The 26,895-nt window shown below is 48.3% G+C and overlaps 1 protein-coding gene across 2 annotated transcripts in view; it reads left to right on the plus strand.

Moving 5' to 3' along the window:
• LOC144156288 (transcription elongation regulator 1) overlaps positions 1–26,895 on the plus strand; it is a 119,519-nt gene that overhangs the window by 65,812 nt on the left and 26,812 nt on the right. For both annotated transcript variants that reach the window (XM_077688239.1, XM_077688240.1), the window contains exons 11-13: positions 9,965–10,178; positions 10,255–10,463; positions 10,577–10,727. In XM_077688239.1, the coding sequence (XP_077544365.1) occupies positions 9,965–10,178; positions 10,255–10,463; positions 10,577–10,727 (574 nt within the window). The remainder of the gene's footprint in view (positions 1–9,964; positions 10,179–10,254; positions 10,464–10,576; positions 10,728–26,895) is intronic.

Genomic DNA, 26,895 nt, shown 5'->3' on the forward strand with positions numbered 1-26,895 from the left:
TGACGCGCGCCGCACTTGACGGAACATACGACCACGTGCTCGAATGTGTTCGTCGGTGCGATCGTCGAAGGGAACACAGCCACGAATTTGGCAATCCCCAGACGAGAGGCGCACCCGGGGACCACATGTTGTCCGCCGGCATCGCCTTTGGCAGAACAAACCTCCTCCGAACGCAGCAGTAAGGTCCGTTTGTAAATATGTAAATAGTACGTCGTTTGGCTCTGTGTGAGTCGCGCTCCGAGATGGAGCGGGCGACGCTGTCGCCGGAGGCTGATGACCGCTCGTGTTGCGGTAGGTCCCGTGCGCTATGCAGCCAGGCTGCTGCAAGCGCGTTTTTTATTTTTTGTCTCGGACCCGTGCTTGCAAGGAGCGGATGGGAGTTCTGCCGATAAAATCTCACCCGACAATGTCCCGAGAGGCGCATCTAGGGTGACGATTTGCCGCAGTCTAGGGAGGCCGCGTTGGGCTTCCCCGACTCGCGACAGGCCGGATAAGCGAGCGACCGTAAGACTTTTACGAAGTTGAGTCACTCTGCGAAATAGTCCGGCCGCGCACACAGCGAGGAGGCTTTTCTCTTCTCGCTCATGCCGCGCATGCCACAGCGCGAAGTCCGGATCACGCAAGTTATCCCACTTCATGCACCCAATCGAGAGGCGCAACCACGGCAAAATGCGGCGTACACTTGGGGACTCCACCCCGGTAGCCGTAGTCGTCGGTTCCTTTCGGGCTGCCGCTGTTTGCTTCGCGGATCGGCGACATTTTCGCCCTGCGGAAGCGCTAGGCATGCGCGATGAGGACAAAGGACCGCGATATTCACCCGTTTGGCTTTTTCCGCGGGCCTGATCATGCGTCCTCACGTCCGAGCGGAGCGTTGGCGCGGGGCGACGTTTCCGCCCCATGACCAACCCTACCGAGCGCCAGCGAGCGCCAACGCCACAGCCACGGAGAGGTTGAGTTTGCCCCCTCTCCTCAGTGGCGGGCGGAAGCGCGTCACGTCAGGCGACGGCCCACCAACTGGCCCAAAAGCCCACGTGACACGGTAGGTAGACCCTCTCTCTTGGCGGATGTCGGAGAGACACCGCGGGAGAAGGGCACGCCACTCAATCGGCGGCCTAGGGAACGACGCGGGCCTCACGCCCTTCGTTCCAGTATTCTTCCCTCCATGCCTTCGTCGCCGATAGCGACGGTTTGGAAGGGGGGGAGGATGGCCGCCGACGAAGCGAAACGGGGAATGCCGGCTACCTTCCGTGCGACCGCTGTTACGCACTACGCAGCCGTTAGCTCTCCCCAGTTTCTCGCGGCACCGGCGTTACGGCCGCTTTTTCGGCCCGAGCCTTTGCACGCCCCTATCGCTGTTCCCGGCAGGTAGTTTTGGGTTTCGCCTTTCGTCTCCCTTTTGCAGCACCGTACCTGGCTCGGTCCCCAGCCCGGTTTTCTGCGGACATTCGCGGACTTCTTGGGCTGGGGACCCGTTGTAAGCTCGTAGGGTATGTGCTGTGCCTGCAGTGGTCGAGCCGGTCCTTCAGACCGGGCTCGGTCTTGAGGAGGGGGGGATGTGGGGATCCGCTTGATCCCCTTTCCTCCTCCCGCGAGCGCGATGTTCGAACGAGCGCGCTTTCCCGCGCTCGTGACGTCACCTCGCGGGCCGACGCGCCGGCGGGCACCGACTGTCCCGCCGCCGCTGTCGCTCCTCCTCGCCCGGGAACCTGCCTCCTCTCCTTCGCGCCTTAAAACCGGACGCGCCCGTTTCGCGCTGTCTCTCTCAGGACTCTCTGCTCTCTGGGCTCGGTCGGCTCTCTCGCGAGCTCTCTGGATGTCTCCCTGACTCCAGGGGCTCGGGAAGGAGATGGAGGATGGAGTATAGGGAACGCGAGGGGTCGCGGATCGTATCGCACCCTCGCCGCCCCACGTCCAGGAGAAGGGAGTCGGATACCGGGGCGCTCCATGCCCCCGGCCGGCTCGTCTCCTCCCCGCCGCGCCGGCCGGTCGGGCGCTGTTTGGCCCCGATCGGACGCGTGTCGGTACAGTGTAGTTCTTAACCCGGTCTTGGCGTTATTATGCACTGTACGACTCGGCCAATAAACCCCTGGTTCGTCCCGGCCCCTTGGAGCCTGTCGTCGCCTGTGTCGGTGAGTCGAACCCGTCGCGGCGTCTCCCTTGTGGACGCCGCGTACCTCTCTGGGGCATTTTGGATGGGTCATTTCCGGGCGTCGAGCTGACATCGTCGCTCAACGTCTCTAACGAGGCTAGCCGGGGTCGTTTGTTATCCCGTAGCCAGACCCAGCAAGCCCACAACGTATAGGCTCCAGACAGTTGAGTTTGCCGGGCAAGCGCAGTGCTGCGCCAGCCGCGGCAAACCCGCAAAAATCTGGGTTGGTCCAGCCGCGCCGACCGCCTTCAACACCTGTGAACGCAAGTTCGCAAAAACGTGTTATAACATTAATTGCGTGTATATCTGCTACATACTGCAACGAAGTCGTGCAAAAATATTATATAGTAGGGGAAAGCCTCTGAATTAAACGGGCTAGCCTATTGTATAGGCTATGCGTAAGCAGTGCAGCCAAATCAAGCCCTTTGATGGCGGAACCCATTGTGGTGTCTACACCTTCACCCCTGAATGACTTAGAAGCCTGGTTACGCGTGCCCAAGTTGCCGTGGCAGCACTGCCCAACCATGGAGGGGGGTGGGACGGTAGCAGAGCTTAGATAGCTGCATATATTACGTAGTTTTGATACAAGACCCTTTTCCTGCATCAGGATACTCCAAAAGCATGAAAATGGCTAAAATTGCACCAAACTGCTCCAAAACGGTGTGAAAGGTAGGAATTTTGATGCTCGCGTCACTTTCGGTGGGGGAAAATTTAAGGCTGAATTTCCAGCATGGTTTCCCAAGCAGCCCAAGTGGTGGTGTTTTTTGCAAGGACGTGGCGATCAAGTTGGTATCGCAAGGTCAGCTGAACCCTCGTCTTTTGCCTTATGGTCACTGCTCTTATCATTTTTCACTCGTAAATGCACGGACTGTGGAAAAATATTGTGAAACGAAGTAAACAAGAACTTCGAAAGCGGGATTGGCTCTCCGGCTGTGTTCGCTGAAACGGTTTTCCCGATCGGGGTCGCTATGGCAACAAAAAGCGTGACCGCTATGCGAAGCAGCTGCTGCGTAGTTAAAGCGATCATTGCACCGAGCGGGTCTTTTCCCTGGTTTAGGTTACGCAGTCAATTGGATCCCGTTTAGTCATTTTGTCTGTTGTGGTACTAACAGTGTCGCTAACGCGAGGATACTGTTGGCCAGATTACGGGAAGTTGCGCGGAAAACAGCATGGTGCCAACTACTTCGCAGTATCCACGGAGCAAGAACAATGTGGGAGGGGAAACGAGGCTTCCTAGCGTGGCCAGGTAAGGCTACAAGCGCTCGCCATACGTCAGGCTAGCGGCATCTGCCGCGGGTGAAGAAACAGTGGGGCTGCCGCTACCCTCTCCTTCGTCGTCGCAGTGACGAAGCTTTGCAGTCCGCCTTGGTTTTCGTTGTGACATTATCGGGTCGCTCGCCCGCACTTATCGCGATGGGCCGTTTCGCCTCCTATATATTCTTGCTCTGTGGCAGTGGCTCATACTTGAATGTGAAATGCAGTGCGCGCGTCTATTATCGGGGTTCGTGGAGTGCACCTCTCGACTCACTGCGGTGTTATAAAGCAGTCAGTGATTGCTGTGTTTGACAGCGAGCTGGCGACCCTCGTGAATTGAAAAATCGACACGCCACAAGTTCCGGCGCGTACTGCATTGCTGCGACTTGTTCGGGCATGTGCGCCTGATGGCTGAACTGCTTTTGTGAGTAGTAATAATTGATATGAAGTGAAATTTAATGCCAAAAGCGAGGTGGCCAAACATAGCAACGTTGCTCAAATTAATTTCGGTGTGAATGGGAGGTAGTCGCCACGGTAACTGACGTGGAGCAACAAGCGCCACCTCGCTTTGTGCAACTTTTGTCGTGGCTCTACCCTCATTCTTACAATGCAGTCAGGGATTGCAAAGATAATTTCAGCATTCAAATGTAAAAAAAAATCACCTTGCAATTGCGGCATTTTCAATTTGAAAATTTTTTACCACATTTTCTGTTGTCTATGAAACAGCGTCAATACAATTTAAGAAGTTTGCAAGAGGGTAGTGCAGTTCATACCTTGTGATACTCGGTTAAAAACACTTTCTCTGAAGGTTATTTGAGTGTTATGTGCATTCCAAACTGACTCAAACGGGTAATTTTGGTTTGGCATTTTGGTTCGAATTAAATGCTGTAAAATAGCTAGCAAAGTCTTCTCGCACGATGTGTACAGTTGAAGTAATTATTTCAGAACAACCTATATGCGAACGTTTTCTCTTGAATTGGGTAAATAGCTAGATATCAGCCTCCAACAATATTATTCATCTCGCTGCCCATGTCAGAAAGCCTGTGTCATCTGCTTTGTTTCCCCTCTATTCAGTTTCACGTTGGCGCTGCATGGGGTGCCACTCTAAAATATCCTCCCCCATCGGCAACTCTACGGCAGCGCCCGCTCAGAAACTAAAGCAGCGGTGGAACGAAAGCAGATTCATTCTAAAGTTCTTGATCAGGTGGTTCGAGTAAATGAGAGAAATAATGGGTCATTTTACTGCACGGGATGTGCCACAACATCGCTGCAGTGTGTTATCATCAGACATGCCTCGAAACATGGCCGTGTTTGTCTGGTGGCTGTCTGTGACGATACGGATAATGAGGAACCCAGCCTCTTTGACAGCTTTCAGCACACTGAGTGTCACGTTGCAGTGCCGGTCATGTTTCAGGTTCCTAGTAAAAAAATACCCTACGGGGATAACGTAAGCCATGAAAAAGCCCCCGCAGGGTAAGGCAAAGGAGCCTGTTGACTATTTCAGTGGCACCACCGGTTCGAGGTTCACAGCCGATATCAACAAGCCTGAAAATTCTATCAACCTGGTGATCGTCAATTACTTTTTGCTGTATTGACATTCTCCAGTAATGAGGTCGCAGTATGGCTCTTTTTCTGACTGCAAGCTTTGTCTCTCCACTTGAAGCCGTTCCTTTATTAGGCGTGTTACTCGAAGATCCGACAAACTTTTGTAGCGAACTTCGACACCCAAGCTTCAGAACTTTTCTTCTCCGCACATGATCGTAACCTTTACAAGATGTCGCCTTCCACAACACACATTCCCACAACGTGGGCTCCAAGTTGAGAATCTTTTCTTGATAATCTGATAATCTGATGATCTTATAATCTGATAATCTGTTCCATGACAAATTTCACATTCCAATGTTCTGCTTGCACAGATTCCGAAAGGGTGTTTAGAGCTTGCACAACTCGGTTGTCGTCATATTTCTGGACTTTTTCTCTGAATTCATCACAGGTTTGTTGAAGTTTCTGCAAGCGCTCATTTAGTCTCTGCATTTCACTGGAAGACGGTGAAGAAATTTCAACTGCAGAAATTTCTTTTCGTCATTGCAGTATATCAAACCAACTCAAATGTCGTCTGGCATTCTTAAGTTTTCAATCCACTTTCAAAATGTTCATCATCGGCATATTGCCTGAAGCTACGTTTTTCTTGCTGCTGGTATCCGCTATCTGTGCGTTCAGACTCGGGTTCTTCTAAACGAGGATGTTTTGCTTTTCCACCACTAACGGCGGCTTCCCTGAAATTATGACTTGCGTGCACGCGTTACGTGGTGCGCAAAGCAGAGTTTTTCGCTCCTTGGAATGAGACGGCAACATGTAGGTTGTTTATAGGATGGAAACTGAGTCGGCTTGGCTGTGGAAGCAGTAACTTGCATTTCATTCCTACCTTGTAATCGTCTGTGGTGAAGTGAAGCGAACACACAGCAGTCTTGGTGCTTGGCTGCCCAACTGGCTGCCTTTGTCACTCCCTTGTTGGGTAATGCTCCGCAGTGGGGCACTCTGGAGGTTTTCTTTGGACAGCAGCTTATGCTAGCGCAGGTCCAAGTTTCGTGAGGCATTCGACTTGCAGTGCGGCACAGAACAAGTTTTAGGCATCGCACGTGGTTTAATTCATTCACAGACTGGTAAACCTAACAGCAGTCATGAAAAAAAAAATCAAGGTTGCAGGCTGACCAGACGATGGCAGGGTAAAAGTGTCAATACTGTTGCACGAGGCGGTGCAAGGAGGTGCAAGGCACCTCCCACCGTGGCCACTGGTGAACTCTGTTCACTCACTTTTTTTTTTTTTTTGTTTGTTTGCGAAATGAACTGGCAGGCCGCACCAAAAGGGGGAGATGGAATGGCCGTGGCTGCACCAACCACGGAATATCTGGCACTGAGCAAGATTCGCCGCTCCATGGAATCAATGTATAATTTTCGTGGTGTGTGAAAAGTCTGGGAAACAGAGATATTATATGCTTCGATCAGAGAAAGTTGGCCATGATTTTGTTCAGAGAGAACAAAAGTTACTGGAATGGTGACTCTGATAACAGAAACTCTGGCCCATAAGACCACGCATGGCGCAAAGAGATCATCTTTGTACAGATTGTACCAGTAGCTTCTCATTTATGGCCCCTTGTTTCAGTGTTACGAACCAATGGTATGAGCCTCCATTACCTGCCATCAATTCTTTGTGAGTGCCCCTCCAGCGGGGCTGGTGCCAGCTCTGACGTGCTTTCTGAGCTGTCCGAGTGAAGGGCCTTCTAGCCTGCTGTCAGTGCGGCAGTCTACATGGTCATGTGGCAGGGCTATATATTGCAACGTGTGGTCTGGCATAAGAGTGCCGAGTGTGCCACCTCCTAAAAGCGCCTCTGTCGTGGTTCCATTGGGAGCGTGAAGCGTATCAATAAAGGTCCCAGAACGAAAGAACGTCGCATGAGCAGGAAATAGCGTCGCTTTCCCTGCCCCATTACTGATGACACCATGTAAAGCATGAAATTTGGTCCTCAGCTGAATTTGGCCTCTGGGACGGGCTTCCGTCTGTTACGGAGCACGTTGGAGCAAGAAGAAAACCAGCCGAATGCAAATACGGTGCTTTGTATGGCTTGCACTTGAGCTCTTTGGGGGCCGCCACACCCCACCTCTTCACCCTCCCCTTTTGTTCGTGTAGCTCTGGGAAGGCAGCAGAAAACGTGTCGCAAGACTGTACTCTGCAACAGAGTTTTGTGGCAGCGGACAAACACACTTGCAGCGAGTTGCCATACCGATGCGATGCTGGTCAACAGCGGCACCAGTGGCGCCGCAGCGCAGATGTTCAGCCACCCACACACACACTGACTTGCCCTAGCAGCAGTCACGTGGTGAGCCTGTCCACGCGCGACCCTGCAGTAAGAGCTCTTCCTGCTTTTTCGAGCAGGTGTCAGGGGAACATTGTTAAAATCCATTCTTGCCTAGACCCAAGCATGATCGTGGAAGCGGCTATGAAAAAGTGCAGTTCAGATTGGCACGACACGCCATCAGCGCATTATCACACCCGCCATCACTGATTGGCCTTTGCGCTCTGCAGCACAGCAAAAATGGGGCCCGGTCTATTTGCTCTGCGGCAAGCAAAAAGTGCAGTTCTTGGCAAAAACAGGTTTTCAGTGTCCGCAGATATCGCCAAACGGCACGCGGCATGGCATGGCGTCGCTAATGGGTTTGTACCTTAAGGCTTGTTTGCTGACATTGGTAAATGGGGTCTGACCGTCTGAACCCCATTTTTCTGTGCTGCAGAGCGCAAAGGCCAATCAGTGATGGCGGGGGTGATAATGTGCTGATGGCGTGTCGTGCCAACCTGTCCCCACTTTGCCGGCACCGCTTGCACCATCACGTCCCATACCAGCAAAAGGCCCCCAGTTTTGACCCAAACCAATGTGGTCGAAATAACTGTCTCACATGTGGAAGTGTTTTCTTCTATTCATTCTAATTTTAATTCTAATTTTAATTTTAATTTATTCTAATTTTATTCATTGTGCTTTTACTAACCTCTCCCTTCTATTTTCTCTTTGAATGAACATTACTTACCATTCAAACTGTATTATGTCGTTTGTTTTTATTTTTTAAAGGAGTACTGACACAAAATTTTTGTTTTACGCTTTTTTTGCTACTATGGCTGCCTACCAGTCCAATAATAATAAAATGGCACATCAGGCGATAGATCACAGCGTGAATGAATATTTCCAGCCTCATTTATTCGTGTCAGTTTGTTTCGACAAAAGGAGCACCGAGGCGGCTGCCATGGCAGGAAGGCGGGCGCTCGTGATGTTGCTGTTCTTGTTGCACCACTGCCGGTGTGGATGCGTGCGTGAGCGCCCAGTGTGGCTGCGGTCTCCACCATCTCCACACACCCGGGCAGCATGACTTCAGTCCCAAAACCGTGACGTATACACACGGCGAAGCAACGCGCGCCAACCGCAGCCAGCGCGTTGGCCACATCATAGGAACCCTGACCCAGGCAGTTTGGGGCCAGGAGCCATGGCCGAAGCAGGTGGCATCGTGCTGATGCCGATGCCAAAAGGGCATCCCATTTCAGCTTTGTCATGTGCACAAAGATTAAAATGGATTGAAAATATGTTGTACCGAACGGTTAGTGTTGAAACTTGCTGGGAGATATCTCCTGATAAAAAGGAAGCCTTCTACATAGATATCTCAGCTTTGAAATTTTGTGTCAGAGAGTGACAGCATCCGGCAACATGGTGTTAACCCGTCTTAATATAAACAGTTCTGTGTCACTCGGAGAATAATTTAGCGAAAGCACTCGGGAACTTGAAAATGTCAACGTAGTAGACACCCTGGTTATGCAGAGGTGCTATTGCATTGTGACATTCCGCATAGTGAACGCAGTTCGGCAGTGCTACCTTGTCCCCTTGGAGTGATAGGACATGTATGAAGAGGTTCAGCCCTGCTTGGCAGCTTGGGTCATTCGAACCTGCGGTACGAACCTGTGCATTGTCAGTGGTATTAGAAAAGGGGAGTCCCACATGCGGCAAGCAAGCTTTGTGGGACATAAGTACCATGACCCTCAAGTGAACTTCCGTCTAGGAGTGGACAAATGAGAAACATTACAAGTTCGCAGTCAGTCTGCATTAGGCTCATGGAAAGAAACGTGAATGCAGTGTGCTTTGTAGGAGGCAGTTTTCGCTGAGCAACAGGGGAGAGGAGCCGTGACAATTGAGGCTGGAAGTTGGAAGCACCCACTGGCCGGGGTTTGAGCTGTACAAGCATTTTTTCCCCACTGCCACAGCAAAATGTACAAGCATTTTTTCCACACTGCCACCGTTGCGATTATTGCTGTGCCAGTGGCGGTAGGCTCTGCACATAGAGAGCGGCCATTCTGCTTCAGCACTGTGATGCACTCAAAGTGCATTTGGCTGAACACTTGTTTAGACTGCAAGGATGGGTGGGCCGTGTGGTTAGACATACGGGTAGCGGGCATGCAGGGCCACATTGGTTTGCATCTTAGCCATCGTAGGTGAGAATTTTCTGAGCTGTGGCTATGTCTTATTGCGGGGGCATATTGGCAAAAATTTACACCATCGACCTGTCCTCACCGAGTGAAAAGAATAACAAATGATGACAAACGCGGGTGAAAAGGGGGACGTAAGGTCGAGCCCTGAGTGGTATGGCTGTGGTGACTCTGCGCTTACAGTTGCTAGAGGGATGTCGCAACAGTGCCAGCGCGCTTCTCTTGCGCTGTCTCGCGGGGTCCCGTTGCTCTCGCAAAATGAAGGGACGGCGTCAAAGGGCCGCTGCTGCAGGTGGGCAACAAAAGGGGTGACAAGCAGCCAGTGCCGCTGCTAAAGTGAGCAGTCGGTCCACTGGGACAGAATGCAAAGCACGGGGGGGCACAGGCTTGAAAAGCTGCATGGGGCCGAACATGATATAGGTGTTGACGCTGCAACCTTAAAGGTCCGCCACTGGATCTTTCAGTAATGCCCGATTTTTGCACGGCCACCTTCTTGAGCAGGTGCTGCTGTTTTGAAATGCCCGCCGCTTCCCGCGCAGGGTGGAAGAGGAGGAGGAGGAGGAGGAGACCCCCAACGGGGCTGCCGCCCCGGAGGCCAAGGCAGCGGCGGCCGAGGAGGAGCCGGCAGCACCGCGGGCGGCCCAGGGCAAGGAGTCGGCCATGGAGGCCGAGCTGCGGGCAGCCAAGGAGCGGGCCACCATTCCCCTGGAAGTGCGCATGCAGCGCTTCCGGGACATGCTCGTCGAGAAGGAGGTGGGAGCCCCCCCCCCCCTCTCTCTCTCTCCCTCCTCCTCCCCGGGAGAGCTGAGCGCAAGCGGCCTTCTCGCAGGTGTCGGCCTTCTCCACCTGGGAGAAGGAGCTGCACAAGATCGTGTTCGACAGCCGCTACCTGCTGCTCACCTCCAAGGAGCGCAAACAGGTATTTGAGAAGTACGTCAAGGAGCGCGCCGAGGAGGAGCGGCGGGAGAAGCGCAACAAGATGCGGGAGCGCAAGGACCACTTCCAGCAGCTGCTCGAGTCGGCGGGCCTCTCGAGCAAGTGAGTGCTCTCCTCCTCCTCACCCTTGGCCTTCCTGGACGCAGCACGCACGGCTGCTAGGGCCTTTGTGGCTGCTGTCATTGCGGGGTGCAGACTTGCCTGCTTCCTTGCAGGTCGACGTTCAGTGACTTTGCACAAAAATATGGTAAGGATGAGCGGTTCAAGAACATTGAGAAGATGCGAGAGCGGGAAAGCATGTTCAACGACTACATCCAGGAGCTTCGAAAGTTGGAACGGGAAGAACGATTGAACCAGAGAGAAAAGGTGGGTCTGCCAGCTGTTTCGGAGGGGGGGGGGTCCTCGGGCCGCTCCCACGTGACTCTTGCCGTTTTCACTGCCCGTGAGTGATGCGGGTGGTGCCAATATAAACATTGTCACCAGAGAGCTTGACACCATTCTGCAAATTGTTAGCTTTGTTTGCATAAAGTTTGCAGGCAGAAGGAAAGTTTGAAGAACAGCTTTTCTAAAATTTCTCCCCAGTAACTAAGGAACAAGACCATGGAAAGGGTTGCAAAAAAAAAAAGCATAAACATTTTTCTGGCTTTTCATGTGATGAATATGTACCCACAAAAAACTACTATGTATAAAAAAGTATTATTCAGCGTACGTAATGAAACCCTAGAAGTACAAGAATGTGACCACCTTGGACAGGTCGTCAGTGCGGATCCCACCTATGAGAAAGGAATCTGGTACAGAATAGGAAAGGGCTGGGGTGCACTGGGAAAGCAGGCACAAATGACAAAAAGTAAGCTACCTCCATTACTCAAAAGAAAGGTACACAACCGATGCGTCCGGCAGGTGATGATATATGGAGCAGAAACTTGGCACCTTACTAGACAACTGGAAAGCAAACTTGGGTCAGCCCAGTGGGCCGCAAAAAGAAGGATGAGAGGAGTGATGCTAAGGGAGAGGAAACGAGCTTCCCGGGTCAGGGAGCAAACTCGAGTAGATGATATCACAGTTCAAGTAAAGAAAAAGAAATTTGCCGTGTAGTTAGGCAGACCGACAAGCGGTGGACCACCCGGGTAACAGGCTGGATACCGATAGAAGGGTCTGTAAGAAAGGGAAGGCCAATAACTCTATGGAGAGAGGAAATACGGAAATTCAGGTGCACAGAATGGATTTGAGCAGCGCAGGACAGGGGCAGGCGGAGATCGATGGGAGAGACCTTCGTCCTGCAGTGGACTGCATTGGCGGTTGATGAACATGATGAGCAGTCTAGCTTTTCACTTAATCAGTACATATTGGGAGGCCTCGAAGGTGTAGTGTGCAAGTAATGGGCAACAGTGCGAGTAACTTCAGTGTGCTACCAAGCTGTGGCATTTCTCCTTCCAGGCTATCTGCATTCAGCATCAACAGCTATATGTGCCACCCTTCTTAAAAGTGACATATGGTACCTGAAATAAGATGAGCTTTTGTTTAACTGTGCCTAGTAAGATGCAAGAAGATTGTTTGTAATGACTTTTGTGAGTTGCATATTAATCAAGTCACCCAAGGAAAGGCTGTTTTAGCCGCAAGCAAGTCCCCGAGAATCATTTGTCTCAGAGAGTTGGCTCATTCAGGGAAATAATCAAGTACTACCGTTAGGTTGGGTGGTCTAACGTTTTCTCAGTTCAAGTTCTCATATGGCAGCCAAAGGAATTTGCAAATGTCAATCTTGGTCCAATAAAGTCGAGCTTGTGAATTTCTCAACTTCATGATCAAAGTTTGATTCCCTAGCAGTGAACAGGCTTTGTGGTATCTATTTTTACAAGAGTCCTCCACAGTCTGGGCACTTTGTGCAGTCACTTCAGAATTTTTTTTAATCACTCACCCATTGGCACTTTTACATAAAGATCAGATTTTGAAGTAATTATTTTTAACACGATTATGGCAACACCACATGCCTGGTGATTTGACATTTGCACAAAAGCCAACTCTCACATACTACAGTCAAACCCGGTTATATCGAAAGCACAAAAAAATGCGTATCGGTTCGATATAGGGGATAATTTGATATAAGCAAGTTAAGGATTTGGACGTCATAAGAGCACATATCATTTATAAAAACACTTCATTGATGAAACTGCCTTACTTCCGCACAAAATAATCCTGTCTGCTTGAACAACATTGCTGCCCGAGACAGTATACACTTCTCCACATTGTCTAAAGGGTTGGAGCAGCTGAGGCCGCAATCTTTCACATTTACGAATAAGCGCCAGGCTAGTGGCCATGAGCAGCTGGGCTCGACCACTTTGGAGGGTGTGCCGGCAGAACTTTCCTCCGTCGTGAGGGAAAGCCAACCTGGGGGGGCACTTCTGCAGCATTTCACGTTCAATATATCGGTTGTCAATGGTGTTTTTGTTCAATGTAAGCGTACTTTTTGCTATATATTCTCATTGTAAATGTACCATGTCCAGAAATAGTTCGATAGGAAGGATAGTTCAATGTAAACAGGTTCGATGTAGTCGGGTTCGACTGTAAATAGAAATAGCTTGCTCACCTGTCCCTGAATGGACTAGTATTTGCTGGCTGTGAAAAACGCATGGCGTGAGCTCGTAAGGTTCTCTTCAGCCCTGGGCTGACGTAGGGCTCATCCATTCAGAGAAGAAGGGTGAAAGCTGGCTTTTTCTGGATTGCAGAGTAGCTATTGCCATTTTCATGCCGACTGCAGTGTGGTGATGTGAATTTCGGGCCTGTTTTGCAAAACTGTGCCAAATGGCAAATCTAGCTCATCTTAAAACATTTTGCCTTACGTGCACCACACATTTTTTGGTATTTGTAGGAACTAAATTAACTGTCAGCACTCGTGATTCACTGTAATCAGAAGCGGCATCATTTATCGCGCACACACGCAGCCTTCCTTCATGGGTGATGTTGCGTATTGAAAACACCCCCATTTTTGGCTGCTGCAAAATCTACTACTCCCAAGCTGACTTGTAGTACTAAGGGTGTGCGAATATTCCAACATTTTGAATGTCAGAGGGCATAATGTAATATTTGATTCGGCTTTGAATAAAATGGCACTATTTGAAAACGCAAATGGGCAGTTGTTTCAGTGAACTCAGACACATGAAGTAAAATGCCTGCTACAACACAGGGAAAATGTATTCTTTACACTGAGCATGAACTAGTTGGCCCCCAAGCGTACCGCCCTTTGGGCACCCGCGGTCGACTGCTGCAAACATGTGCAAGCTGCCCCCACTCCCGCCATGCACCGGTGACGGGCTGCTGCTGAGGGGGGGCCAGGGGGAGGGATGTTGCCGTCTCCGTGGCCAGCTCTTCTGCCCGTCCTGACGAGGGGCTCGCCCTCCAGCTGGCCTGCTCTAGATGAGAAAGCCTGGCTGCGTGCTCACATGCTCGTGGTTCTAAGGTCAAACGATGCACAGAGTGGGACCATCTCTAATGCTCCTTTTCCTTGATATATAAAACATCGGAAAGATAGTGACCTTTTCTGCTAGCTTCCTAATCCTAAAAACCACGGTGGAGTATTCAGTCTCCTCAACTCCTTGTATACGTTTGCGCAGGTGTAAAATGGCCAGCGCGGAACCAATCTTTAGAATTATTATGCGTGAACAGGTGTGTATTGAAAGGGAAATGCATGCGTTTTATTTAGGTGAGTACAGGGAGAGGAAGCCTGGAGTAGAGGGCTGGAGAGGGACAATGCCACCATTATGCCACCAGGGCATGCCTGAGAGGGTGTGTAAATCAGGCCATGCCTTGCATTGCCCCAGACTCTGAGTTTTTTTTTTCCCCCAGAGCTGACAGGAAGGTTCGTGGAACTGCTGCATTTAAAGGAGTACTGACACCAAATTTAGAGGCCTAAATAACGATATAATTGGCTTCAGTAGTTTGTACAGATTACCCACAGAAATTTTTGGAGCGATCCGAGGCTGGAAACGCATCAAAAATCGATTTTAATTGCCCTGGCCGCGAACTATTACAAATCGGCAGCACTAGCGAAATCGCTTAGGGTGTGACGTCAGGCTATCCGCGATTTTGCGGCCGATTCAGCATGACGTCATACAGTTGTTTCCGGAACCGGAAGCGATAGCCTGCGCTGTTGTTGTGGGCGGTCTCGCTTCGATAGGAGGTTTGGCTTGGCTGCGGTACCGCTGTGAGCAAGGCTTGCGAAGTGCGCACTTCACGTTTCCGCGCAGGTATTGCCATCTCTCGACCGGTCGGCGCACCGCCCGCCGCGCGCCGCGGGGGGCCGGTCAGCGTATACGCTTGCATCGCGGCAGATATCTGATCGCCGCTTTTAAAATAAGCCCTGATAACAATCCCAAGCACAATTTTTCACCACACTAACACCTACTTTCTCGCATGTGGAACTTCATTTTAACGATCAGATTGATTCAGAAGAGCAGCGACAAGCGGTTGCTACCGTCTTGCTACCATGGTCTGCGCCGGATCGAGCCGCTGAGTGTCCGAGCTGGCAGGCGCGGCCGGCGTGTGCGCGAACTGTTTCCGAAGGCAGGAAACGCTTCACGATTGCCTGCTTTATCCATTTTTTGCGATTAAACGCGCGGGATCTACAAATTCAGCTCAGCGATAGTCGTAGTTGACCATGGAGCAAAAACGGTGGGCGGAGCGACGCCGACGACGCATCGCATGCACGCATCGGGTCATGTGTCTCAAATTCACGCGTACGACTAGTCGTGGTGACAGTCGTAACGATCAGTCGCATGCGAATCGAGTGTACAAATCGTACATGTGTCCAGCGCTTTAGTGTGAACCGCGTGCAATCCGTAGCAGACGATGCAGCGAACGTCCCTGACGTCACGGAGACCATGACGTCACGGTCCGACGTCACGGAGACCGTGACGTCAGGCAGTCCGCTTGCAGGCTCTCCTTCGAACGGCCATTTTCCCGCGCGGCGACCGAATTTGAAAGTGGTTGCAATAAACGTGCTATAATTAATTATATGTTGGTGGCTGACGCCTTTCGGTTCGATTTTCGTAATTACTGGGACCATAGGTATTCTTTACAGCATAAAAACTGAAAGCGAGAAATTTCGTGTCAGTACTCCTTTAAATTTTCTTTTCATGACCAATTTTTCATCACTATTAATCATATAGCTTGTCCGTATGTATAGTTACACACCAATACACTGAAGCACTTGTAGTTGAGGTGCTTGCACGAGGCCATAGTTGCACCATATAAATAGTACCATCAACTGAGCTAAAAGCAGCAGGATAGCTTCTGTAGGTTTCTCTTATGCCATGGAAAAACTCTGCAAACCCTTTTAAATGAGCCCACAGGCTAGTTACGGAAGCATGCTAGAGAAATTGAAAGTTTGTTTTTTATTGCGGATAGCTAAATATTTGCTTCGAATAAAAAAAATCCCTGTTCACACGCCCCTACTTACTACTGCTCCAAAGACTGCTTAAAAATCGTTTGGGCCAGTGACATCACTGCAGGTGCAAAATTTGGGCATGAATGAGTGAGCCACTCCAAAAAAAAGGAGAAAAAGAAATCTGAAGTGCCTGCAGAAAGTTGCTCGCTGTGTATAGCAAAATAATTTGAATGCATGTCAGACCTATGAATTATATAAGAAAGCAAAAAGTATTTGGTTTATTGAAGGTGAGTTTCTATACAAGCTCAGTGCTGTGATGCTGACTGTGAGAAGTGTGTAGTTTTAATGTTTACCTCAGTGTAAGCGCATGTCTATAAGGTTGCAGTTTTCTTCAGTCCAACAAGCTGCACATTTACTTGAATTTTTTGTGGCACCATCAAAATGTTGTGCTGTGCTTTGAAATGTTTGCCCCAAGCATGGTTGTTGTAGGCAAACAAAATATTTACACTGTGTTACCTGCAGGGATTTTTCAAAGTTCTGAAGGCTTAGAGGGGCCATGGCAGCAAATTTTTAAACCCCTTGCAGCACTTCTCACTCAGTAACCCAGTAACAACTTTTTCATTGCAAAGCAATTCACGTGGCTGATCTTACTAGTTTATTGAGCTTGTTGTTTGAAACATTTTCCCCTGAATACTTCCGCAAAGGGCATCAAGGATTTGCCTGCAACCAAGCTGGGTTTCATAGCAGACTGGTAGATGGCGTCTGGCACTTCATCATAAGGCTCGTCATAAGCTGTCTAAGCTAACTCTGCGGTGCTCTTGTTTGGGCCCAAAGTTGTTGACTAATCACAGTGTGCATAAAAGGGAGGGAGGCATGCCATGGTCCCTTTAAGCAAGCTTCAGTAGCCATCAGCGGGCTTGTAGCATGGCCTGAAGTTTGCTCGATGGTTTACCGTAAGCGTCATTTTCAGTTATCACATGAATTGCCGACAAGAACCTTGCCATTTTTCTTTCTACCTGAGCTTTCAAAAGTTTTTCTTTGTTTTGTTGATTCCCATTAAGCTCTATTCATGATTAAGTTCTGTGCTTTGAGAGATCTTTTCAATTTCTCTTTTTGCCCAGTGTTGAAGTGTTTTCTCTTTTATTAAAGTGCATGACGGTTGCGCCTTTGTCTTATCAAACCTGTGACTTAGTGTGCGACATCTTTTGCAATCCTGATTTATTTGAATCTTAATCATCATTTAATATAATGGCAAAATTACTTAGGCTGTGTGGGGAAATGGCATCCAAAGGGCCCAAGCAACGCCGGCTGCATAATGTTGCGGGAACAGTAGCGACATGTGTGGCATGCCTTACGTCACTGCGCGAGCTGGACAGGCAGGTGCCGAGAAAACATAGAGGCATCGGGATGGCAGCTTGTGGAGGCTGGACAAACCCTTGAAATTGTTTCCGATAGTTCCCGCAAAGCAATGTGGTAAAGCAGGACCCTGCCTGAAACGGGAGCACGGGCAAAGATTAGCACGCGGGAAAGGGCACGAGAAAGTACCAGGAAAGTGGCTGTTGGGCCATTTTTGGCTGGCACGACAGGCAACGTTATGCAGGCAGCATTGGTCTGAGGAACCCTAATCGCATCTTTTCTACCAACCTTTCAAAGTAGGACGCTTGAAAATTCAACCAGTTTTATTGCCCACTTTTCTCCTTCCTGGTCAAAACTTTCAAGTGCTATCAGTGAGCATGGTGCTGGGCTGGGCGAGCGCTCTATGGGGCCACGCTGCTGATGCTAGCTTGCGTCATCATTCAGCACAGATGGTTAGCAAGGCATGCCGTGAGGCCAGTGAAAGGGCACTCCTGGGGACCAGTGGCCGGTTTTTCCTCTGGCAGAGTAATCGTCACCACCGACTGAGTGTGCCCAGGCAACATGTCAGGTGTTTCCAACTGTGCTTTCCTCACCCTTTGCGAGGGACGTGCTTATTTTTACTCAAGCCCCCCAGCCCCTCTCCCGTGTAGGAGCAGTATTATATTAATGTGCACGCTTTCTTGCCGGGGCTGTGTTTGGTGGTAACATTGACAATGTTTACACTATTATATGTGCAGTAAGGAATCCAGGTTATGTTAATGCAGTGTTTTATTGTTGTTTGTTCACCTGCCTCTAACACTGTTTTTTTTTCAGGTCTCCCTTGCTAAGACACTTTGCTTGTTGTACGTTTTGTGAATTGAGTGTGCTTATTTGCTCTGCTTTACGTACAAGTGGCTGTCACGTGTGCAACTGTGACAGTACCAGTCATGATTTTATTTTGTTTTGATGTTGCCCTTATTACTGCCCACATCTCTGCACTCGCTAGGAGCGTAAGTTGTGGAAGCTTTCTTTGGAGAAAAAAAAAAGAAAGAAACGAAAGAAAAAAAGGATTACTGCTCGCCTGAGAGCTGCATGAGTTTTGACGGGATGGTATTGGCTTTCCTCGCCTAGCCAGAGGGCAGGACAGTGGGCGTGTGGGGCATGCACAAGTGTCTTTTGCGCAGCTGCTGCTGTTCAGCTGGAGTGCCGCTTGTTCTGAGCCTTGCGCTGAGTGCAGGAAGAGCGTTAATTGAGCAGTGGTGGCGGCCCCTGGTTCCAGGCAGTGAGTGTTGTCGTCTTCCCTGCAAGCCGAGAGTGCCAGGGGCCAGTGTCAGGTGGCGGGAGGGGCGGCTGGCCGTGCGTCATCTGACGGCTCTCCCTTCCTTTGCAGACTCGTAGAGGTAGCCCCCCCCGTTTTGCCTAGCTGAGGCAGTGTCGTTGGTGGCGATTGTAGCCCCAGTCGCCCGCTGTTCGTTGCAATGTCTGGGATTGCGCGGCATGATTGATCATGGTGCCCTGTAAGCCCAGGGCAGCTTTCTGCCCTTTTAATCAATTTGGGACAATGAAACATGTTCACGTGTGGACCACCTTGATTTGACAAATTTGGGGCCCCGGGGGCCCTTCTGCATGATCCCAGTTGTAAGACCTGCCTAACATCGATTCTTTTGCCAACACACAGAAGAACAGTCAATGCTGAGCTTGCTCCTCACGACTTGGTTTTGGGCACACCCTGCAAAGTTAATGATATGTGTAATGCTTGTTTGTAAGTATATACAGTTGGCTTCTCATCTGTAGGAGCAGCTATGCTCTCTCTGTTGTGCTTGTTGCCTTGTAGAGCCCCCACGGGGGGATTTTGATGGAGGGCTGTGTTCAGTGCTGCTGCGGCGAGGGGTTTGCGTGCGCTGTTAGGGTGTTCCACACGTTCATGCTGTTCCCGTGCCTTGCCTGCAGTGTCTAGGCTGAAGCCACCGCACGGGGCAGCAGGGGCCACCGTGGGCGGCCAGCTGGGTGGGCTGGGCGACACGCGTGCAGGGTGGACACTCGTTGGTCCAGGGTGGCCCCCCAGGGTGGCCCCTGTCTGCACCCTGTGGTGGCTTCCCCAGTCTGAAATGTGGGCCAATGTGGCGCTCTTGAAGTTACGAGGCCTTCTGGAGGGCGGTCAGAAGTGGGCCCAGCTCGCACGGAGCGTACAAGTGCTCGTCTCTGCTGCTGCTGCTGCTGCTGTTGTTTTTTACGAGAAGCCCTGGTCAGTACTTGTGGTGGACAGTAGCTGGGCCTTGCAGCACTTGCGAGTAGCAGGAAGGAAGCCATAATTCCTTGCCATGTGCGTGCCCCATGCTGGCCTGCGCCACGTTTTGCATTTCTTTGTGCATGTCTACTGACAGTTCAGTCGATCGGCTTCTGTTGACGAGAAGCTGTGGGTTGGAGAGTGGAGAGTTGCAAATGTCTCGGTGCATTGAAAGTTCATCTGGCACTGTGGTGTGCTGACCGAGGTGGCACTGCTAGTGGGTAGAGGGTTCCGTATCGAGAAGCCCTACCACGGGGTGGACGACGGGGTCGCAGCATTGCTCATCGGGGCTTAGCACTACCCACAGGCATTTGAGAAGGATCTGCCATAGCAAGTGGCAGTTAAGTAAAAGCAATGGGCTGAGCCAGGTCCCGATGTGAGGGGGACAACTCGCATGTTGAAAATCGCAAAGCTGTGGCCTACCTGAGCAGAGCTGTATTGGAAAGGATTTTTACAGTGCAGTGACCTTAAGGGATAGTTGATGGACCCTTCCTGGGTTTGCAAGTACTGGGAGCGAATTGCTACATGCAGGATTATTTCTTAACAGGAGAGCATTAAATATAACACGTAAAGGGTTGATAAATGGGACCGCATGTTGCCTTAGACAGCATGGGTGCCACTGTTGCGGAGTTATGCAAAGGCTTTTTGCTACAGAACGTTATTTGCTACATCAAAAGCATTGGTTCGGTCTTGTGGTGGCACGCATAGGGTTCTTAACGTAGTTAAAAATAAATTAAGGGTTGCAGGCAATTTGAAGGGCGCTGATATAATCCACCGGTAAGCACACAATAAGCAAGGGGCTCTGTGCGAGGCTGTGTTATTAGCGCGCAAAAAAAGGGAGCACAAAGGTTGAGTTGGCCGTATGCCACAGAGGAAGGTACTCTGAGAGCTGTTTACTCTCATATATTCGACGTGTAGTTAATTGTAAAGAATAAATTTTGCATGTATGTTTAGCCCCAAAACAGGGCTGACTAAAAGCTTTTGCTCCCTCCCTTAGTCCTGTGTGGCAGCACTGTGAAACCTGTGTGCATTGCCAGGAAAAAACAGCTCCTTGGGGTTGGGTCAGGACAGATCTACATCACTCGGCTCTTAGTAGTCAAGAGTTAGATTTAGCTGAGAGGGAGATGGCCAATTGTGTCAATGTTCGTGATGATGCGCTCTGTATAGTGAAACCTCGATTATGCATCCCCCACTTCTTACGACGGATCACCGCAGACCTGGCAAACTCCCCATAAAAACTGAATGCCCCGCTTATTGGACGTGAAGGGCACACGTGGTCCGCTTCATATAACGTGCTGGAAAATGCCCACAGAGTTTGAGAAACCGGCATCCTCCCCATCTCTAACTTCCTTGCTCTCTGTCTCAATACCGCCTTCCTACCCCTTTCAAACCTTTCACGAATCCATGTGTGTTTGGGGTCTCTCTACCCCCTTCTTTCTTTCCTTTGCCACGTTTGCCTTTGTTTCTGCCCCCCCCCCCCCTTCCCCCTATTCATGATTGGCAGAGATCACATGAGGTTTGTTTTTATTTTTTGCAATGCGCATTGCTTTAAAATGCACTGACGCTTGGTGATGAGGTCAAAATTACTGAAGAGAGGAAAAACAACAACAACAACAAAAAAACATGGAGCTGCCACCTGCTGCTGCATCTGCCAGCCACTGTCAATAAGACTTGTGTTTCCCTGCTCTGGTGTGACTTGCTTGCAGCCATAGAATTCACATCCTTCTTGCACTTTTGCCTTGCTCAGCTCTGTCGGCCTGGCAGGCTAGCACAGAACGGCCTCAGGGTACACAGAATTTGCGAGGAATTTGGTTTTCCTATAAGAATTTGGTATTTAGGTCAGGCACTCGCAAATTAGGCGAGATGCAATTTAAGATAGGTGTTCGCAAATAGGATGAGTATGCAAATTTAGTATAAATCAGCCTTTCCGGAAAAGCTCGTGCCAGATGATGTATTAAGGTGGTGGTATTTACTCACACCCCGACTGTGTGACACACCATATATCATACATTCTCGCATAGCCGTGTGTAACCAGGGTTCCACTTGTAAAGAAGGCGCAAGGAAGAGCAGTCTTTTGAGCAAGGGTCACAAGTTGTTCTCTATTGTGCATGGAGCTGCAATACTTTGTAACCACCTAGTGTAACAGCCAGATGCACCATTTGACCGTGTTCGAAAAAGCACTCGGACGTTGAGCACTGAGTAAGGCAGATGTAACATCAGCCTTTGCACCCCAGGTTTCGGTGCTGTGCCCAGCTTTGACAGCCACTGTGATCGCCAGCAGGGCCTCATGTATGGCCTGAGAGCAAAAGTGGTCGGCGTGCCTTTAATCGAGGGACCACTTGTTGGCTACACGTACCATTTTAGGCACTGTCTCCATACCATGAGAAAAATGCCTTTTTTTTTTTGCTATGTTCCAGTAATGTTTTTCAATGAAAAAATTGGTTGACTCAAAAATGTACAAGGCACATAAAAATTAAGCTAAGTGAATGCAATTTTTAATTGTCTTAAAGGTACAGTAAGGGGTCAGAATGTAAAATTAAATTTGTCGAAGACAAAATTTTTGGCATACTTTGCAAATAAAAAAAATATATGCTTAATGTCAAAATTTTAAACTTTTATATATACAGAGTCTTCTTGTGTGTATTAGCAATATACCTAGTAAAAGTTAAAGTTCTAGCTAGAGCAGTTTTTCTGCTACAAAAAAAATTACTACAGCTTTTCCAAACCCCTGGTAAAAAGTTTTTTGGGGTCAGTTCCTCTAGATTTTTTTTTTAAATTCAAGAATGGTTGGGCGAAGCGCTTGGCTTGATGATAAAGCTAATGAGTTGTGCTTTTTTAGTAATGTCATTTTTGAGATGGAGTAAAAGGCTTAAATGCAAATTACAAAATATCTGATAGACTTCAGACAAAAAAGCCAGATACGTGTACAGTAGACTTGTTAAGACAAATTAGGTTGAGATGAATTTCATGGTTAAGACTAACACTTTCGCTCTCTTGTAACAGGCACAATGCAAAAAATGTTTGCTTAAGGCGAATTTCTGATAATACGGACAAATTTTCACAGTCCTTTTGAGCTTGTCTTAACAGGAGTTTACATTATATCTTAATTTAAAAAAATGAAAAAAAAACTGGAATATACAAAATCTTTTTTGTATTAGTAGCCCTTAAGAAAAAAATTGAAGTTTTAGCTTGAGCAGTTTACCAGCTAGAAAAATTACATCCTTTCTGAACCCCACAAAATTTATGCAAGTTCTATTAAGTTCTTTGTATGCCAAAACGGGTGGTCTGGAAGATATACAAGGAACATAAAAATAAAGCTAAATGTATGGACCTTTATGACACATTTCTGTATGTGAAGCAGGAGTGGTAAGGCAAAATTTAATCTTTCAGACAAAATTTGTGGTAAGATTCAGAAGAAATGCTTGCATGTCATAAGAAAATAAATCTAAAAACATTTTGGAATATACGAAATTTTCTTACATGTATTAGGCTCACGGGGTTTTTCATCTACAAAAAGTGACTTGCAGCCTTTGAGTTGTGCATGCTATTCAAAACATGCTGAGGAACTTTTTTTTCTTTCTTTTGTGGCAGCATATTCCAAGGTCTTTGTTGCATTGCTTTATTCGTCTTGTATTAATTTCTTAATCTTCTGCAACTTTTTTTTTATTAAGCACGGTGTATACAGAAATACAAGCAGGTAGAAAGTGCCCCCTTCTCTAAATTATCGTTTTTATAACAGTGTTATCTTGCAAAGGATTCATTAAAAGTCATGTCTAAAAGTGCTTCGCACATACTTTGAAGGTGTTTAGTTATAAAACAAAATGCAGTGCTTGCACGCATAAAATTATAAGCCATGCTTCCTGTTATAAGCCATGCTTCCTATTATTACCCGGTATCCAGTTTTAACTACCTTTGGTTACAAATTTTTCTTATTTGAGAAGTTACAATACATTGGGGCAAATCTACAGCAATTAACTATACTCATGCTTCTATTCTGTATTGCCAAAAATATTTTATGTTGGGTCTTTGTTCCAGAAGTGCCGTAGATTAGATGTGGCCTATTTAGGTCACAAAAAGAGTAAACTGATGAGAGAAGGGAAAAAAAAAAAAAAAGGACCAGGGCGGGAAGGCACATTCTAGCCTTCCTTATTTAACATAGCTGAGATTGTGGTTTAATTTTAAGCATGCCCTGTAAGGGCATCAAGTACAGACTAATCAGTGCCATCATGTTTTATCAAAGCTAGTGCATGCGGGGAACACAGTTGGAGCTCGTGTTTTTTTGTGTCGAGGAGTGCATTCTGGTCAGGAACAAACTTATTGTGGTTTTCAGCAGTGTTCACTTCTTCATTAGCATTGCGAGTAACGCTTGTCGCCAAAACCGACTTTGGTGTTCGAGATTTGGTCTTCTCAAGGTCGCACATGGGCCTTCTTTTGTGGGCGAGCTTTTTGCTCGGCATATTTTTTTGTGTTTAGAATTTCAGCAGATTTAGGCGTTTGCATTAACCAGGTGTCTGACATTGGAGGATTCTTGACATTGCTGACCTGTGTGGTTATAAAGCTGGTTAATGCAATTTGTTTTAAATAGGTCCTTTCGTCTGGAGACATGGTAAGAAAAAAGCTGCTTCCTGCTTTTCATAGTGTTAGACAAAAAAAAGTGCTTGTTTGCTCCAGTTGCTCTGAAATCTTAACTGCTGTCCACAAAGTGCATTGTAGTGACACCGAAACTCATTATTGTAATTCAGCACAGCTGTGTTCCATACGTTGAGTAGATATTGTGGAAACCCAATAAGTGCTCTCTGCAGTACATTTTGAACCACGTGAAACGCTGAGGAAGCATGAAATGCTATGGGCTGTTGAAGTATATCTCTCATAGTTATCGGCTTATGTTTGCTCGTTAGCTAATTTTTGCTGTTAACACCAAATACCTGCCAAATAGCGTCCATACGAACGCTGCATTTCCTGGTCTGCTTAAATATTTGCTTTAAAAAAATGGGGCCTGGTAAGAGATGCTGCTGAAGCTTTATAAGCCACATAGCATTTCATTCTTGTTCTGTTTCTGTGCATGGAGGATTGGTTATTAACCTGTTTTATGTTTCAGCTTAGTAGATGGAGTACAAGACATGTAGGGGTGCTGTGTTTGCCATGTGTTGGTGCCTCACTGTGCTAATTTAGTCTTCCTTTCTGTGTGCCTATCAGCCCTGAATACATATTGGGGCTCTAGCACACAAGGTTGACACGGTTGTTTATTCCTGGTTTCATGGCAAGAAATTATGTTCGAGAAGCAGCAGCAGCAGCAGCAGCAGAATAGAAATTGTGTGTGTGCTTATGTGAATAATTTAGGTTGGCTTCTCTGCTACAGCACATGGGAATGTTCCCAGCAATGTTCCATTTTAAAACCAACAGGAGACGTAGTGTTTCTTCTCTCACTTTTAAACTCTCAATAGAGCACATACCCCTGCGTCTTGATGTTGCCATCTATTATGAGTGGCCGACTGCTATTTTTTCGGAGCACTCACTATCCCTTGCGTCTAGCTGCCCAGCAGGTCTTCATTGCTGATGTGGAGCTTAGCAGTACAGGTGCACTCAAAAGTAATTGGAGCACGGTCTCGTAAATGTTCAGGAATTTCTTCTTCCAGGAAGTGCCTGGCTGCATTGGTGTGCGTTTAAAGGAGTCCTTACTGTTTGGAAAAGCTTCTGGCAAACCGGGAATGGCTGCCGTAAAGCCAGTAATTTTTGTGATATTCACTAGGATTGTTGTTTCAATTACTTATGATGGCACCTGTACACATTGTGCATCCTTCCGAGATAATTTTATACTGTAGAGAATAAGAAGAGGCAAGAAAGAGAAGAATGCGCATTGGGGGTGTAGTTAATAGTAATGGGTACGGAGATCTTTCCTTTTCCGTAGGTAGGAAAGCTTGTCTGTGGGATCACTGTAGGAGCATTCTGTACTATGTTTTTGCTGGCTTAAAGACCTTAAAAAATTGGTGGGTTGGAGGTGACAACTGCCCAAGTAATGCTGTGTGCATTAAAAGAGGTGGTACGCACACATTTCCAATTTGAACTTTTTCAAAGCTGGTGGGGAAAGCATCTGTGGATTAAGTCTTGTTCCCCCGCTGCCGTTCCTGTTACCTGGCTTACACTTTTGCGCATGTCCACTGTGCATCGCTTGGCAGTTCACATGAAGGCATAGCTGCCAATTTTTACACTAGAAGATCTTGCACCCCCGCCCTCGAATATTCGTGTTGCAGTGTATCGAAGGTGTGGGCCATGGAAAAATACGTATGGCTGGCTCTTCAAGCTGAGCAGTGTCACAGAACCACCGAGGTGTGCTGCACAGCGCTGTATCGAATGGCCAGGCAACGCACCCATTTAAGTCGGTACAACTAGTGAGAATAAGTGTGAAGGATGTGTATCGTGGATGATTTCCAAGCCACCAGCATGTGTCGGTGGCAGCCAGGAAAGAGCGCTGCCGGGCAACCCTCCGTCCGGGTGTGAAGCCTCGCAGTCGAGATTGGAGAGGGAAAGAATGCGTGTGAGCAAGTGGCCCTGAGCATCCCCACTGACTACAGAAATTTCATTTAAGGAAGCATTGAATATGTATGCACACGAACAAGCTGCTGCAGCACTCTAAAAACATGTGCAAACCCAGCACTAGGAATGTGAGGAACTGCGTTTTAGCTGCACACGACATGAACGGGCCAATGAAACAGTGCAAGTTGGAACAGGACCGCGCGTGTTATCGAGAAATTCCATTTCCTTATTGCTCAGCACAATCAAGGGCTGGCTTACACTTATTTTGCCTGACATTGCTGCAGGATACGCTGCCACCTCGTATACGTTGTCCTACTTTTATGCGCACACAAAACTTTTGTTTCTCTATAATCGGGAGTTTTGGCTGAGCAGCAACCAGGTGTGCATTTTTCCATCCGCTACTCCTGTGCTCCTGCATTGGGTGCACATGCGAGCATTGCCCTGTCTGGCCACACATCCAAGCGACACTGACACTGACCACCCCAGTCTTCCTTTGTCCAGCCGCCTACTTGCTGAAGGCTTCCACAACTGGACAAGCACTGCTTAGCTTAACATTGACCCCTAGTGCTTTAGTGTTTGTGTTTACATGTCAGTAATGTTGTTTTAGTGAGAGGCAGTACAGGAGAATTTCACTAAGCCATGTCTGATGGGGAAGGGAAAATACTCTACAAAATAGTGGTACGGCTTAACCGATTCGGAATCCTGGCGTGGGGACTTGGCATGACTGCATGACCTGACCTGGTTTAAGGGAATGGTAGAAGAAACAAACCACCAAAAACCGATTCACAAAGAAATTATTCGTGGCCAGGGCTGAAAAACTGCAGCAACAAGCGCAAAAAAGTACTCCGAGATGTTTAAATATGGTGCCAAGCTGCTAGCTTCATTTTAAAGTGGTAGACAGACGCACCTTATTATTGTTTTCAGGGTTGTTTTTTCTTGTAATGAATGATAGAATTTGATATGAAAAGGGTAGTCAGTCTAATTTGCATTCACCACAT

The sequence above is a fragment of the Haemaphysalis longicornis genome, unplaced genomic scaffold, assembly GCF_048455015.1.
Source record: "Haemaphysalis longicornis isolate Haplotype H1 unplaced genomic scaffold, Haemaphysalis longicornis Haplotype H1 scaffold_1, whole genome shotgun sequence".
In the NCBI taxonomy this organism is placed as follows: Eukaryota; Metazoa; Arthropoda; class Arachnida; order Ixodida; family Ixodidae; genus Haemaphysalis; species Haemaphysalis longicornis.